This window comes from Mandrillus leucophaeus, unplaced genomic scaffold (genome assembly GCF_000951045.1).
Source record: "Mandrillus leucophaeus isolate KB7577 unplaced genomic scaffold, Mleu.le_1.0 Scaffold469, whole genome shotgun sequence".
NCBI lineage: Eukaryota > Metazoa > Chordata > Mammalia > Primates > Cercopithecidae > Mandrillus > Mandrillus leucophaeus.
In genome coordinates, this window is record NW_012105020.1 from 139,325 (window position 1) to 157,399 (window position 18,075).

The 18,075-nt window shown below is 38.1% G+C and overlaps 1 protein-coding gene across 1 annotated transcript in view; it reads left to right on the plus strand.

The window, feature by feature from the left end:
* Positions 1–3,588: 3,588 nt before the first annotated feature.
* The window catches only part of DOCK10 (dedicator of cytokinesis 10), a 194,811-nt gene continuing 180,324 nt past the window's right edge, over positions 3,589–18,075 (plus strand). Inside the window, exon 1 of the mRNA XM_011995068.1 lies at positions 3,589–3,807. Coding sequence (XP_011850458.1) covers positions 3,703–3,807 — 105 coding nt within the window. The 5' untranslated portion in view covers positions 3,589–3,702. The remainder of the gene's footprint in view (positions 3,808–18,075) is intronic.

The following is an 18,075-nucleotide window of genomic DNA, read 5'->3' on the forward strand; positions in this document are numbered from 1 at the left end:
TTAGACCAGTATCCAGCACATAGTACTTGCTCAATAAATTTCAGCTCCCATTTTTTATTTTACTGCTAGATCTTTGTAATCTCCCTGAAATTTATGGTTATGTTTCTGTTGCCTACTTCTCTGTCTTCTACCACCCTATGTTAATATCTAGATTAATGCACACCATCTCTGGATCAAATTCTCTACAATCCAGCCTGCATGTAGCTACTGAATGAATCTTTCTAAAGCACTATTGTAATTATGATTCAAAAATCCTTTAGCGGTTCCTCATGATTTCAGGATACAGTGGAAAATTTTCCTTATCTTGGCATTCAAAGCCTTCCATGAACTAGCTCCTGACTTCTACCTTCAATTGATTCTCTCTCTCCTCTCCTATTTAACCCTGGAGTGTAGACAGGCAAATTTCTAATTCTTTCTTAAATATTCTGCTTTGGCCTGCCTTTTTGCCTTTGTTGTAACTTAATAGTTATGCATACTATGTACCAGGCAAGGCAATGCACTGATATTTTTAAGATGTCATTTTATTTATCCTCACCAGAAACCTATAAGATAGTGACTGTGCTATCCCTATTTTACAGATGAGAAAACTGAGGGCTGGAAAGGGTGAGTGATTGGCCAAAGGACACACAGTTAGGAAGTGATGGATCCAGGATTTGAATCACAGATGATTCTATAATTTGAAACATTCTACCTTGATGCATCCCTTCTGCTACATTTCCTTTCCAGTAGGATGCTTTCCTCTGCATTCGTCTCTTTGATTCCCACCTGTTATTCAAAGCCTACCTTAGAGATATCTTTTCTATAAAGCTTACCCAGACTCCTTCAAACTCTAGTGAACTCCTCTGTAGGATACAAGCTTCTTTTTTTTTTTTTTTTTTTTTTTTTGAGACGGAGTCTCGCTCTGTCGCCCAGGCTGGAGTGCAGTGGCGCGATCTCGGCTCACTGCAAGCTCCGCCTCCCGGGTTCACGCCATTCTCCTGCCTCAGCCTCGGAGTAGCTGGGACTACAGGCGCCCGCCACCTCGCCCGGCTAATTTTTTGTATTTTTAGTAGAGACGGGGTTTCACCGTGTTAGCCAGGATGGTCTCGATCTCCCGACCTCGTGATCCACCCGCCTCGGCCTCCCAAAGTGCTGGGATTACAGGCGTGAGCCACCGCGCCCGGCCACAAGCTTCTTAAAACTAGGAAAGATGTTTTATTTTTCTCACGAAGTTCAGTGATGTCTTGAGTACAGTACTGAATAAATTCTGATGATTTATTGGTCTTGGATTTCTTTTCTAATGAACTTGGAGGCATCTCCTTGTAACTAAGCCAACAAATCTGATTGCTCCTTATTACTGGTTCTTGACCATTGTCCTAGCTAGGACTTTTGATTAACTATATGTTTCTAAAACTAAAGCAGAAAAGAAAAGTGTTGGAATGGGGTGGAGTGTCTCATAGTATGGTTGAGAAACAGGCTTGGTCTAGAAACAAGAAGAAGAAAGCCCATAGAGGGCCCAACGGTGTCATCCCATGGAACACTCCACCCCATGCTGCTGGATTTTCCCCCCCCTTTGCATCAACACAGACTCTGTCTATCTAACATCCTCATATGCTGCCGGGTGATGCCTCTTTTTGCCAATATTTCAGGAAGCTATGATTAGCAGCTGAGGAAATGGAGAAATGAGTCATTCTCGTATTGCAGAAGTTGAAAAGTGGGAGGAACTTTAGGATAAAGAACTGTGGCGCCTAAAGAGGAATAGAGGACAAAATAGATGCAAATATTAGACAGACAGAAAGTCACTTAAGAGTGTCTCAAGATTATTCAACGCTTTGTTATAAGACAGTATGCTCATCTTCTAAAACTGTGATTCAGAAATTTAAGGCACCGCTGTTGAATGGATCCACAGATGGTTTTCAGAAGTTTGTGACCCTTGACCATGCAAGCACATTTTCTGAGTGCTTATATTTTTCTGATGAGTGGGTTCATAGCTTTTATCAGATTTTCAAATGAGCTCATGATCTAAAAGGGATTGTAAAATACTATTTTTAGCCATCAACATACACACATAATCTGACCCCAGGAAATCAGGTGATCCAGAGTCAGACTCTCATAACACCACATAAGGAAAAAATAATAAATCGGAAGATTCTGTATGTACTATAATGTACCTGTTCATCTGTCAGATGTCAGAGAGTTACTTCGAGGGTGAAATCTGTTTAGCACTGAAGACATATGGTGGAATTTCTAAATATCGAATGACTGGGGATCAACAGGCTTCTGCTCGGTGGAATCCTTAGTTTGCCTAACTAAGCCAGTCACAAAGTAATGATATAATTTGTCTCCCCAGCTGTCCTTTTATAGCATTATGCTATTTTTCTGATTGGTTTCAAAAGAAGGTCTTCTCAGTCTCTGTGCTAAGACAGGAATCATCAGAATCCCTTTTTCCCTGTCTGGCGCAAATGACTGCCTGACAAGGTAGAGATGGGTGCATGGCTCCGGCCTGGGGTACATGTGTGTCTATCAACTAAATCTAATTATTACTGGGGAAAAGAGAACAGCCTAGTCCTGTGGCCTCCAAATATTTCTGTCTCACCTAGTAGAAAAGACAGAACATACTCCTATATTACATATCTATTTATCAATTACATAGCTTTTATCAATAGCTAATATTTCAAAACACAACATATATATGAGACTAGGTTCATTGTTAAGCATAATAAATGTAAATCCCTCATTTATTCTTTATTAAACATACCTTTAACTAATCTGTACTGAAAGCCTTTTGAGTGCCAGGTGTTCTAATCACTAAGAACCCAGTGAAGGAAACGAAATCACATGCTCATGGAACGTACAGCCTGGTAGAGGAAGACAGACCCCGAGTAAAACAAATAAATAAACTGTACAGTTGTGTTCCATGTCAGTGACTGTGGTGGAGAAAATCAAAACAAGAAAGAGCATCCGGGTGGGTTAGAGGGGAGAACTGCACTTTTAAATAAAATAGCCCCAGAGGAAGGGCTTGAAGATCTAAAGATGAGGGAACTAACTCCGTAACTCTTTGTAACTATTTGACATACAGATTCAAGGAGCCCATGTCTGTGTGTATTCTATTAAATACTAGTCAAGCATAATTTCTTTATTTAGATAGCCAATATACAAAACATTCTGATGTCTTCTTCTTGTTCCTTGAGCAATCACTTCGGGAATTCCCCTTGGAAGATCACTTATCTAGTCTACACTTAACAAGAGCAACTGCTTTAAACACAATTCTCAGACCTCAGCCATATTATTACAGTTGACTTTTGGGGTCTAGCCAGAATTATAAAGTTTGGGTAGCTGTTTTGACAGCCATGGAGCCCTGTTGTCAATTAACTGTTCAATTCAATCTTGATTTGGTTCCCTGGGTGGTTTTACATCATATGGTTTATTTAGCTGTGAGCAATTCTCTTAAACGTCCAAAGTCATTTTGTGTTGCTTTATTGCAGGTGAAGAGGGAGGATATATGCACAAAAGCAGTATCTGAACAGCTGGTAGTTAGTTACTCACAGGAAGTGGTAACTTGACAGCTTTCCTTTCCTTTCTGTTGAGTTACATTCACGTAGCATGAGCATTTCCCTTTTTACCAAGAAGAAAGATTTATTCAGCCTGGTGACGCTTCAGAAGAAAACAGTTTAACGACACTGATATTTTAAAATATTTTGTGACTCAAATTACAGCAATACGATGAGCTTTCGAGGAAAGGTTTTTAAACGGGAGCCCAGTGAATTTTGGAAGAAGAGACGAACAGTGAGGAGAGTAAACCAAGAAGAAATTCACAGATTTAGTTCTGTAGGTATCCAAATGTCAATGTTTTGCTTTCCATCTTTCCTTCAATCCTTTCTTTCAAAAATGATTAGCTCTACAGTGGTATTCTAACACAGGCTGGTGGGTGAAGTCTTATATGGAACAGAAGATTCCATTTGGGTCCTAAATATTCTCTTTTACTTGCATCATTATTTTTGAAGTCACGTTGTTCTCAAACCACATATAACTCTTTTAAAATATATTCATAGAGAATTTAATCATTAAAAATTACTATATTTGGAATTTAAGGTTATCTTAATATTATGGTACAAATTAAAATTTCTGAAGAAGTTATTCTCTTTTTTAAAGAAAAGCCTCTAATTGCCTAAGAATACAGTTGATGACATGTATATAGTTGTGTTTTTAAAAAATCATCATTGCGCCATTTTATCGTATGCCACTAATTATTTATTTTAAAATTCTTAGAAAGAGCAATCCAAAATATGAAAGAAAAAGTAAATAAGCATTTGATTAATAGAGCTAAGGAGGACTTTAAAAAGTGATACTTTTAAAGGTTTTAAAAGTCAAAAAGATTTGATTTTGTTTTGCTGTTAAAAATATTTCTGCCTTGTTGTTTCAAACAAAATGAGAGCTTGAAAACCTGTACTTATTACAGAACTTTACAGATCTATAAACTGTAGAATGTATAGAGCTTTACAGCTGTATAAACTACTGACAGTTGAATATCAGAGCTGACTGCTAGAGCACTTTAGTGACTTTCATGTAAAGTGAAGGGCCCACTTTGTATGTTAAATGGCTACAGCAATATTCCTGGGTAGCTTATTTTAGAAGAATATTCATTTTACCGGGTGGGTCTGGCTTTGTTTGCCTTCTTCAGAGCAGGGTTTCTCAACCTCAGCGTGATTGTCGTTTGGGGTCTGAGAATTCTTTTCTGTGGAGGGCTGTCCTGTACCGTGTAGGATGGTTAGCAAATTCCTGGCTTCTATCCACTTCATGCTAGTGGCAATCCCTCTCCAGTTGTGACGACCAAGAACATCTCCAAACATTGCTAAACATCTCTGGGAGGGTGATCACTGATCACCCATATGAAAACCACAGTTCTAGGGGTGAAAGATCTTTTTGTTCATAGAAACATCTTTAATATAGAAACAGAGATGGCTTTTCAAAAAAAAATTTATATGTATATAAATTATATATACATTTTTTATATAAATATATAAATTATATATATATAAACACGCACGTGTGCACTTATATATAGGCTCTTTATAAATATGAGTAAGTACATTGCCTCTCAATGAAAAGAGGCCCTCTTTATACTAACAATTAGTTGACGGTAACTTGATACGAATAGAGTTTATTAGAGGTCTGCTCAGAGGGTTGGTACTGTGTTGTTTGTTCCGTTTCTATCTCAGGAGTGTGTGTCTGCCATTGGTGAATACATGCATTTGAGCCCCTAGCCTTGTTCCCATTAATGTAGCTCTAATTTTTCCACTGGGTATTTCATAGCTGGAGTATGCAGAGTCCTGGACCTGACCTCTTTCTCCCCATTGGTCAGAAATGAGAGCCTGGACCTAACCACTTCCTCCCCACTGGTCAGATATGTCTTCCCTACTGACTCCAAAAGAGCCTCATCAGCCTGTTAAGGAGGATAACTGTTTCAAAATATTGCCTGGTTTGAGATTATTTTTAACTTGAGTCTTGTCCCCAAAACATAATTTCCCTACTGTTTTTATCTCAATGAAATTTAGAAGTACCATGGATTATGTCACCCTGAGAGTTACTTCTTGTGTCCACTAAAAGACACAATGCACAGAAGAACATGTCTATCTTACCCAGACCACACATACAGGGTTGGCAAGAGGACAGTCCCCAGAGTCTCACCATATAATGAAACTAATCACTCTATGAATTATCTTAATTGAATTTGAACGTATTGCTACTGAGTACTATGGGAAGAGCAGCCAGTAAGGACGCGGTATTTTCCCACAGCATTCAGTTAGCAATGCATTCAAATTTAATTAAGATCATTCATACAGTGATTAGCTTTCTTCGAGGACAGAAGGCACTGGGGACGTTCCTGCTACAGTTGCCTGCTTTTGGTCTGCCTAAGATAGGCATATCTACTTTCACAGGTTGTCTCTTGAATTGAGTGTGGGATTGTTTGATCCATCCTTAAGTATTACCCTGAGATGTACTTTTCATTTTGGAATGCAATGAAAGTGAAACGAGTAATTAGACACTAGGATTTGAAATAGGTATCTTGAGGGGGTCATTCTCCCTGCCGCTCTCACCTGCCATCTATACGACCTTGGGCAAGTTACTTAAATCACTGTGAACCTCAGTTTCCTTCTCTGTAAAATGCTCATAATAATACCTACCCTGTGTTAAGATTGTTGATTAGAATACAGTTTGGTACTGTGCATTCTGAACATGGTTTGAACACTGTTCAAACCAGGTTACAAGTGTTGCCAAAGTTACAAGTGTCCTGCAGTATTACTAAAACTAAGTAACATATTTCCATTTCCAAGGACAAGGGAAAAGGGACACTGAAATTATCTTTCTAGTCACTTTAGCAATTGAAGTCACTGGACTACAGGTCACGCTTTTCTTTGATAACAGAACCACCCAGGAGACAGGCTTCTGAACTGCATTAAGCTGAGAGCTTGGGGTCCCAGATCTTTCTATGTGTTGATACAGTTTATTTCAGAAACACCATGGTTTTTTTCTACCCAGCCGAAGCCCAGTTTAGCTGAAACCCACTCACAGCCTGATTGTACTGTGCCCAGTATATTCATCTAAGCTTTCTAAAATCTAAAACGGCCGGGCGTGATGGCCAGCACTTTGGGAGGCCGAGGCAGCCAGATCACAAGGTCAGGAGATGGAGACCATCCTGACTAACATGGTGATACCCCGTCTCGACTAAAAATACAAAAAATTAGCCGGGTGTGGTAGCACGTACCTGTAGTTCCAGCTACTCAGGAGGCTGAGGCAGGAGAATCGCTTGAATGCAGGAGGCAGAGGTTGCAGTGAGCCAAGATCGTGCCACTGCACTCCAGCCTGGGTGACAGAGCAAGACTCCATCTCAAAAGAAAAAAAAATATATATACACACATATATATACATACACACCAAGATCCCTAGACTGGCTTCAGAGCCTATTCATTCAAATAGTGATAAGGGAAGGAGCAATTCAGTTGACAAAACACCCAACAAATGAAGATGAGACCTAAAGTTAAGGAAGAAAGCAGTAACTTCTTTTAAATTTTGGATATACTCAAAAATTGTAGTGAAAGAGGAAAAAAGTGATTTTTGCATATACTTATCATATCTGTTTTTGTAGTGATTATGTAGATCTTGAACTCAAGTCATTTCTTAATCTAAAGAACATTTAGAAATGGTTTAATTTTACAGTAATCTCGAATACCTATCCAGAGCTCTGTGACTTCCTAAGAATTATGCAACCCAAATTTTATACCCTCTTGACCCAGGGTGACTATTCTGTATATTCTGGGTTTTTTTTTCAAATGCTATTTGAAGCTCTATATTTTATGTAGAATTTTTAGTTCTTTTGAAAGTTTCCCTTATTAATCTAATTTTCAAATGTATTGTCTGAGAAATGCCACTTATCACAAACAACATACAACTGAGAGACTACATTGTGTTATGAGAAAAGCTTAAGGAAAGGGTGAACCTGACGTGTTAGATCATCAAGCAGAACTACTTCCCTTAATTTCTGAAATGTGTGTGGCGATCTGCCGCTGATGGTTTTCTTTTTAACTGCCTTTCTATTTTTATTTTATTCTTTTTTTATACTAAAATTCTTCAGTATGATCTCTGGTACAAAGGAAGTCAATAAAGAGATCATTTCCTTCCTAACTTGTGTGTCCTAATTTAGAAAGATTAAAAACAGAATTAAGTTGAATTACTATATCAATCATCTGCACAGTCATAAAAATATACAAATATATTTAAATAAATATGATTTGTTGTTTTTAAGTTGTTACTGGTTTACGGGTCATTAATCTGCAGGGTTTCAAAGTATTTGGAAAACTGGATACCCATGAAAATTCATCCTCTCATCTTCAAAGTACCTATTAGCACTTTAATAGGAAAATAAAAATGAAAACTCTATGTAGAGGATCTAATCTGAATAGCTTTAACATATCTCTAATATACATTATTTTATATCATACTGTACTATTATCATTCAAGTCAGTTTTTTCTTCTTGAATCTTCCATGTTCATGTGAGGAGCCTCCCTCACTGGTGATCTGTGCTTCGTTAGGTGCTATCTCTTTGTTTTGTACAACCATTCATAGGGCGTTGCTTATTTAGGCTGTTGTGAAACGAGCCAGTTAGCTGAAAGAAGCAATGGATGGGGTTCCAGGAGCCAGGATTTTGGTTCTAGGAACAATGAAACAAGGCTGAATCAGGGTTGAAACACAAAGGAAAGCAGGAATGAATGTTGTATATGGACAAGTTGAAGAATGCGAAGAAGCAGGAGTAACCAGGGGATGTGAATTCAAGAAATGGAGAAGTGAGCATTGAAACTTGGTCCACCTGAGAATCCAGGTGAACACAGATGAGAGGACCTGGGTGCGGGCTGCAACAGGAACAGTTAGCTCATGTGCCAGGGAGCTGCAGAGAAGCTGCTTCCAAAATGGAAGTGGGAGGGGTACCTGTAATTTAACTAAGAATGGTCTTCCTTTCCCTAGCAGCTGACTGTGAAGGGAGGGAGAAGAGTTAAACCAGAAGTGAGCCACGCTTCTGAGCATGGGCAGGACTGTTTGTTAGAAAAGAGGAGTTCCAACAGGGATAGTAAGGACGGTCATGATCCCAGCAACCCTTTATTTCCTGGAAGGTGGCAGTGGTACAAAACTTTTTTATTTTAAAGATTCCCTCAATTGGTGGTAATTTTCATTGTGGATGTTGACATACGCACTAATAACATTCATTATATGGTTCCTTAAAGCTACCTTTTCATTTTCTTTCCCTCCGATTAATTTTTTTTTTTTTTTTTTTTTTTTTTTTTTGAGATGGAGACTCACTCTGTTGCCCAGGCTGGATTACAGTGACAAGATCTCAGCTCACTGCAACTGCCGCCTCCTGGGTTCAAGCGATTCTCCTGCCTCAGTCCCTTGAGTAGCTGGGATTGCAGGCGCACGCCACCACCCCTGGCTAATTTTTGTATTTTTAGTAGAGATGGGGTTTCACCACGTTGGCCAGGCTGGTCTCGCACTCCTGACCTCAAGTGATCCACCTGCCTTGGCCTTCCAATGTTCTGGGATTACAGGCGTGAGCTACCACACCTGGCCTGAGCCACCAGGCCTGGCCTCATCCTCTTTCCCTACTACTTTGTTCCCCTGAGGTGCCTGGTGACCTTATTATACCAGCTCCAGCCTTCTCTTGCGTTTGCTGCAGAAACTCGGGAGCAGAAATAGTACGCCAAATCACAGCTCTATTCCAGAATCCTCCCAACAGGGAGTGAAGAAAAAGCATTTCTGTTTTCTGTTCTCTGTTCTGCAAGGCTATGTTCTTTGCTAGTGGAGTGGAGTGGAGTGGACTACAGGCTTCAAACTGAGCTGGTTAGAATATCAATTCTCCTGTCAACTTGCAGCCAAGTTGTTGAAGTCTTCAAAATCCAAGCTTCCTCATCAAAAAAAAAAAAAAAGCAGCAGTGATCTTTTCCAGGGTTGATGTGGGTATTCAGTGAGAGAAGATATTACATACTGATTATGGTCTTTGCCATTGATTATGATAGTGGTAGTAGAAAAACAATAACCATTATTGGCATTTACAGGGTAATTTATTTTAAAATGGTAGTGCATATTGTTACCATTATTATCAATTATTTGGTGTGACTGTTATTTCTACAAGAAAACACATATGAATTAGTTTTACTATAATAAATATAGTAAATGTGACTTGTACGATGAAAATGGGGGGAGGAAGAAAGGTGAAACCCCTATAATATACAACAGATGAGACATACCTAAACCATTGCTAGCTTAGGTACGTCTGATCTGTTGTATATTACAGGGGTTTGCCAGAACTTCCAACACAACCAGACACCTCCTACAGAGAGCAAAATTATAGTATGTGACTATCGTCACTGAAGGTAAACGGGGTCTTAAACTCATCTTTTGGCTTCCAGATGTTCTGGTGTTATAGGAGAGTGATGGGTTGCATGAGTAAGGCTTAATGGAAAATCAGAGATCAGGGCTGCACTGAATGTGTCTCCCTGGAGAAGCAGGAAGGTTCTTAAGCCCCCATTTTTGGGATGCTTGATGCCTGATGTACTTTTCACAGAATGAGACAATGTTGGGTTGCATTGGTAATTCAGGAGTTTACCAAACCTAAATTTCCACACCTCAAAGACAGGAGTCATTGGCTAAAAAGGCCCTCCTTTAAGACCATTCAAATCCAAATAAACATAAAAATTGAGGAAATAATAGTCCCTTATTGTCGGCACTATTCCTTGTATTATATCTCATTAGATTCCTCTAGTTGCAAGCACTAGAAACCTACTCCAATGAACAAACACAGTCCAGAGAAGGGGACGGAAGGAAAGGTGGAGAGATGGGCTCAGAAAAGAACCAGGAATGGACTTAGAGAAGCTCAGGACAGTGGGAAATGGGTGATCTTGATGACTGGAACTAATGGAAAGTCTTGTGGGAGTGTAGCCCCGGAAATGAAACAATTCCAATCCTTTCATCTACTTTTGCATCCTTCCACTCAAGATTCAGAGTTCGGCAGGGAAGAGTTTAATGGGTCACACACCCTTGATGCCAGAAAATCAGGACCCTTTAATTAGTCAGATCCACCAAGGCTGCTTCTTATGGGAATGTGGAAAGAAGTAAGTCCCCAAAAGGAAATTAACATGCTAGTACTAAAAGAAAGTAGGATGAGTGCTACATAGGCCAAAAGACAACAAATATCCACTATGCGTATTCAACTTCAAGTAGCCACAGGTAGGAAAGGAAATAAAAAAATGGTCTGTCATTATGGGAAGACATATTGAAATTATAAAATGCCTGTTGTTGACAAAACTATTTACATTTGTATGTGTGACATGTGTGTGCGTGTACAACACTTGACCTGTGAGTGGATGTTTTTGTGATTATTAAAATAATAAGATAGTATCTGAGGTTAACCTGGTGACAGCTCTCATCACAGGCTTCATATAAATGAATCTAAAATTCTCCACAGTTTACTCCAAGGCATTAATTTCCCTTGTGTCAGGCAGCCTTGTAATTGGGTTGTGATGTATTTTTAATGATATTTATTATCATTCAAGTGTTTCTAGAAAACTAAATGAGACATGTAATTTAGTTTGATTTATATCTTCTTGGATATTTTCTACTTCTTTACAAATACAGAGAAGCAGCCACTTTTAAATTTTATGTTTCTTTGCTGTACAAAAATATGTGAATTTTAACATGCTCATAAGAGATATACATGGTCAGATTTCTTTAAAAAGAAAATAAGACTTCAACAATCTAAATTTAGTTTGAAAGTGCACCTTACATCACAAATCCTGTAAAGCTCATTTGTGTCCTTGCTTGCCCTAATGAAATTAAGGGTTAACAAAATAGAAAATTCTGATTTTTCTAACTATAATATGTGTGTTGAATGTAACAATACAGTCATCCCTTATATGTGCAAAACATTTTATACTTTACCGACTTTCACCTGCTTTATGTCACTGAAATGGACTAAGACATTCCAAGAGTTACTGCTGATTGATTTCTTGTGAGATCTGTGTCCGTCTTTGTTACCAAGGGAACCATTTCCAAATTCAGCTTAATCTGAGTTTGCCCAGCTGCACAGTTGTTAACTTTGATTTGACTGGTGTTTTTCCATTTTCATGAAACTGTGTGGTTCAAGACAGACAGAAGGTTAAAGGGTTAGTATAAGATGGCTTATTCTTTACTTAATCATTTCCTTTTTGGTAGGAAAAAGTAACCTTGTTTTCTGAAGCTCAAACATTTGAGAGGTTCTCCAGGGGAACTCCCTCTGATGAAAGGCTAAATTAAATCTGTTACATGACCCAGGCTGACAGCTGCGGCCATGGATCCAGCTGTATGGACTTTCTCCGATCTTCTCATTTGTTTTAAACACAAGTGGCGTGGAAGTTGGCTTCATTCCAATTACATTAAGGTCAAAGGGTCCTGGATTAAGTTAAGGCCTAAGGAATCCATGTGTCATTTAGATCTTCTATTTCTTCTAAGAAATCTAATCAGTTATCTTGATATAACACTGAAATTAGTTAAAAGCTATGTTGCTTCTCATTTGTTTTGGAGATTTCAAGATTGAAATTTTTGGAGGATCTCTCAAAAGACCCCATGAATCATCACTGTGAGTGATTTGCTTGTCCGTATGTCAAGATGTGAAGAAAACTGAAAAATAATTAGCATGTGGCACTCTAATAGAGCCTACTCTATTGGTACCAAACTAAATATCTACTTTTTGTTAGTTTTTCTGTGTCCTTAATCAGTATGAATAGTTTTGAAAACTAAAGAAGCCATTCAGATATAGGATTAATTCTGTTGTGAATATTGAAAATAGAATAAAGGTTCAGATACATGGGAACAACAGCGCTGACTGAGGAAGAGGGAGTTCCAAATGGCATCACAGGATCTACCATGTGTCACAGAAAGAACATAAAACTTCTCAAAGGAAGTGGGGAACGCTCTTTTCGTAGTGTTTCTTGAAAAGACTAGGTTTTCTGAAAAAGAGAACCAAGAATAACTACTTTAGGTGGACGAAACTAGAGCAACCCCAGTGGTGAATAACCAAGACATGGCTCCCTAATTACACTCAGAATGTAGATCCCAAAGATGCGGTCCTCAGTCACGAGGGATTTGCCACAGAGATGTTCTCTCTTCCTCGTTCCATCAGTCCTTTTCCTGATGAGCTCCCCAGTGCTGACAAGCTCACCTTGTATCTGTGTAGGTCAGAGCTACAGAAAGATATTCAAAGTATCTGCAACATTGATTGTTCTTTAGATTTTTCTATTTGCAAAGCTAATGAGTTTAATATTAAACCAATCCTAAATGTAATCCTTCTCTTTTGATCTGCAAGTATAAATACATGAAAATATTTTCTAGGCCATTTCTCAAGGAAAACAAAGCTAGAATTTCAAAGTCACTTTCATTTGCTGATATGCATAATCAGGTAGATTGCTTTCTTTTTTCCTGTGAGGGACAGAGTAGCCCGACTTCACTCAGGAGACGCTGGAAAGAGAAGCTGTCCTTTTTTTATCTGAGTACTCTTCCTTATGACTACGTTTTTTGCCTCCAATAGAATCATTAATTTTCTGAGTTTATTTTAAGAAAATTTAAATAATAAATATGAAAGCATAGAGGACAATTCATGGTACATGAAGAATTCATCGTAGTTGGTCTGATTAACTGATTGGCATACGTTTCTTGGGTAAAACATGTAGGGTAATTTTCAATCATCTTCAAATATAAACAAATCTACATTTGTCTGATATTCAGTGGTTCACTTACCCCTTTTCATACTTTATCTACTTGATCTTTGCAGCAACACTGCCCTTTCCCCATTCATCCCAATATCGGCTGTTGCAAATGACTTGTCGAAGTTACATAGCTGGTAGGTGAGAGATCCTGAACTTCCAACTAGAGATTCTGATTTCTAATCCTTTGTGACAATGACCAATACACATGAGTATTTAAGTTACCAGATGTTGATGGTTCCCTACAGAGGTGAAAAATATTTTGGTTATTAAATTGCTAATTGCACATCTCCTTTTTGCTGACATTAGCTTCTAGAACCACATATATAATCTGTAATTATTTTCCCTGGCCGCCTTTCCCCAGGGTTTTGTGTATCTTTTCTTAATTACTTGAAACTGTTAGTGGTTGAACTTCTAAGGGAAGTCTCACTGTGATTTTTCTAGGCTCCCTCTCTGTTGGATTTTCAAAGGGTAAACAATTTTAAAATCAAATAACTCCCCAGTGTTTCCATGAACACATGATAGTTTTGAGAAACCAAGTTCATTTTCTCACCACGAGAAACGCAATACATGTTCATTGTAGAAATTTGGAGAATGCAGAAAAATCAAAATGGCAAAATCCTAAATATCACAACTGATAATATCAGGATCCATATCTCTAATCTTTTCTCTTTAAATTTCTTAAATCTTGTGTGATTATTCTGTTGTATTATATTTATTACCACTTTACTGAACAATAATACATAAGCAATTTTGCTTTTTATTACAAACTTTAAAAAATTTAGTTTCAATGGGTATGTGTTGTTTCTTAGGGTGAATGTACCATAATTTCCTAATTATTTCTTATCCGCGATGATTTACTGTTTCCCATTTTTAGCTAGTTTGTGCCCTTACTATCCCTTAGAGATATAGGTATTCTGAGCTCAAACTCTAGTGTCATAATAGCTATGAATCTAGAACCACTGTCAAGATAACCAAAACCTCTTCCCTTCTGGGGTAGCGAGTGCCCTTTCTTTATCTTTCCTTTTGTACCAATGCTTGCCATCTTGATCATGAACTCCAGCCACTTGGTGTTTTCCAAAAAGAAAAGCCAATTAATATGCGAAATGTTGTGAGTTCACTAACTTTGCTGAAGAATTGAAGCGTTCAGTAAATTTATGACATGCGCTGCACCATTATTTATAGCATGTACTAATAGTTATTCACGGATTTATGCCAACCCCTACCCTAGTTCCAATGTCCTTCCCAAAGCACATCACAGCATTAAGCCTATCTCCACCATACACAGTTCTCTGAAAAAGATAAACCGCTTGTTTGGAACAGCAGCTCTGGAGTCTGGAGTCTTCACTGATTGGGTATAACCGCCACTAGCCTACCTTTCTCCCTTATACCTTTGGATTAGGGTGACTATATTTTCTCCATCTTGTTACAAAGATAATATTGTAAAGACATCCTTGTGTAAATCTTGGGTTATATGTGTGCTTGTTTCTTTAAGATAGAATCCCAGAAAAGGAATTCTTGGATCTGGATGACATACTATAAATTTATTTATTTAACAAATATTTATTGAGTGATTACTATTTGCTCTTTGTAGACATTAAATTTACAATACTAATGCTTTAAATCCCTGACTAGTGAACATTAGAAACTCATAGCCTTTATCTATTAACACTCGGGTAATGAGGATTATTGGTGTGGGCTTTTCTAGGTGTTTAAAAAGTATTATCTCATTTAATCCTGTGAGGCAGCACCTACTATACCATTTTACAGATGGAGAAATTAATGCATGGGGATTTTAATTACCATGCCTGAAGTTCCACAGCTCATAAGTGGCAATGCCAAAACTGGAATCCCAGGAATTCTGGCACTAGGGTATGTTAAACGCTCTGTTGTATCTTAACATAGAAAACCTATACTCACGCTCTCCTTTATACTTTGGATTTTTCCAAAATAAGGCTGTGTAGTCTAGCTTATGTTTCAGTTAGATTGTACTTCCATTCTGGAGGAATATGAAGGTTGGTAATTAAGCCATGTAATTTTCAGTGTTACATACTTCAAATGCTTATTTTCTTCAATGTCATTTCTTCATCCATTTGGTCTTGAATTATAGTGATGAAAATAATTCAGATATTTGTAGTGGAATATACTTTATTCTTGCTTGTTTCAAACCAATTGAGATGCCCTGGGTAGCCCAGACTATTACAAAGATGACTGTTTTACCACCTTGGGGCTTAGATAATCGTCTTGGCATTCAGTAGTGAAATCAGGTAGATGGGAAGCAAGCATTTGTTTTTGTGACAGGAGTCTATTCTTCTGCTGTGAAGTTGATTTGGAGGAAAGCTGTGGATTTGGGGAACTAGATCAAACAAATCTCTTAATTCTCTGTAAGAAGAATAGGGCCTCTTACCACTGTGGTGCAACACCAGCCCTGATGCACAATAACAGGTACTGGTGGGTGCCTTTTCCCATGCAGAGTGACTTTAGAACAGCTAATGAAATTCCTTACTCATTTGAGAGAAAGAGAGAAAGAGTAAAAAGCACTATAAAAATCCAAGCCAATTCAGAGTAATCTTGGCACATACCTTATCCCCGTTGGTGCATTTCCAAAAGAAACAAGCACATTAAATTCAAGAGAGACAACCCAACCCTTGTTAAAGCTGTAAATCAATGCTGCTCAGTCACCAGTTTCACTCAATGTCTCTGCAAGGAGCAGTAGCGAGAAATTAACTGATCCCACCATCCTTGTATACATCTGTCTCTTTAGACCCAGCAGGCAGCTCCCTTGCTCCAGAGAGAACTACTGGTTATATAGCCCGGATTCTCGCCATTACAGATATGTAAAGCATCTATGACAACTTTGGCCTAATCCCAGGCTCTAGACACTATGGAATATATCATTGCTATTTCTTTTTAAACTTTACGTCCTCAAAGTTGTGATGCATTGAATATCTTGAATGTTACACAATGATCAACAAATACACTGGGAAGATTGAACTTCACCAATCTATTCCTCCAGAGGCCAAAACTTAGTAAATTACATGAAGTAGACCTGCTGGATTTTGCAGTCCCATGTCAAAATAACCCCAGTGCAATATCCTAAACAGGAAAGGCCTAATAAATATCATTCATTAATTGATGTCATAGCCTGAAATGCATACCTGAAATTATGCCTTCAGATGCTTGCAGGCCATATGTTTTATGTGGGTATATTAAGGAGAGTTAGGATTTAGTTTCTCTGTGGTTTTATTCATAACCTGTGACTTGGGAACTCGGATTTGCCTATTGTACCAATTTAGGTGGGATTGATTTTAGGTAACATTGGGGTCCCAGTAAAAGATCTTCTTTGAAAGATCTTCTTGTCTCCAACGCCTTAAATAATGCTGGATTTTGGGACTAATAAGTGATAAAATTTAAAAGATAGTGAGAACCCGATTACAGAAGCCCTCTCAAAACATCCATATGTCATTTGCCTTTAAACCTATGAATGACAATACACACTAAAACCACACTCCCATATCCCTACTCATTTTGGTGTGAGGAGGGAGAAGATAAAAGTATTATTAGCCACGTCATGGGCTATTGCTCTAAGTACCAAAGGGCATCATATACTTCAGCTGAAGAACTCTTAGGGACATAAACAACCAACCAAAGCTAAGGCAGACGTAAGAGCCTCCTGAAAGGGTTTTACTGTACATTTTGTTTCGTTTGCTACATTTGATACCTACACACTCAATAGGGGGGAAAAACAGGTTTCAGAATAAGCCAACTGTTTCAGACTTGAAGGCCTGTGGGGGCAGTTGGTAATATAAAAGTAATATGCTGCAGGGTAAGATAAAGACTACTGAGGCCTACAGCTGAACTGGAGTGAAATACCATGACTTAAAGACAAGCCAATTAAAAAGAAAATAAATGTGGGTGGCAAACCAAACATCTGAAACATGCGTTTGCCTTTTGAGCTGTCAATCTATAATCTTTGGAATTAACCTTTGCCTGGGAAATAAGGAACTGGAACTTAAAATAAGTCTAAATAGAATAATATCAAAAGGTAGCGATTCCAGAAAGACTTTTTTCACTACCCAAGACTTGCCATAGCATCTCTGTATTTTCTGCCTCAAAATACTCAGCGTCTCACAGCTCTTTCATTAAATATGTTGATCAACTGAATTTCTTTTCTCCAAATATTGCGTGGGGTATTTCTTTTTTACTAAACTAGCCACCTTTCTGGAAGGACTTTCTAGATAGAATATTTACCTGGCATTACCCTTAGTTTCCTTACGCATTTGTGAAGTGAGCTGGGTTTTTTTCTTTTTTTTCTAATGTAGAGGGTATATGATGATCCTTGCCATTGTCCCACTATGTTCACATTTTGTTTTATATTTTTATATTTGGAAAATTATCAAAATATATATTGACTGCTACTTTGAGAAGCCCATTAGCATTTATTAAAATGTCAATGAAAGTTTCTAGGGCTTTATCAGAAGAGCTCTTCCAAAAATAGCCTTAGGAGTCAAAGCTATCTGTGTGCTTTGCAGAATGAGGAAGGGTGGCACGTGTGAGTGTGGGGAAGGAAGAGTTTGGGTGGGAAGGTATCTGTTGATGTCACTTATGTGAAAAAGAAAAATAATTTTTTTCACTTATGAGATCACTTTAGTGTTCAAATTTCATAAGAACCACTCAAATCTCTAGGAGTCCCAAAATAACCCAGAGGACCACCGCTTTTCACTTAGGTTGCATAAATGCTTCATCAAAAGGGTTAGAGGACTCAGATTGTGTTTTTGGTTTTCTGTTTTGGATTTCGTTGTGTTTTGC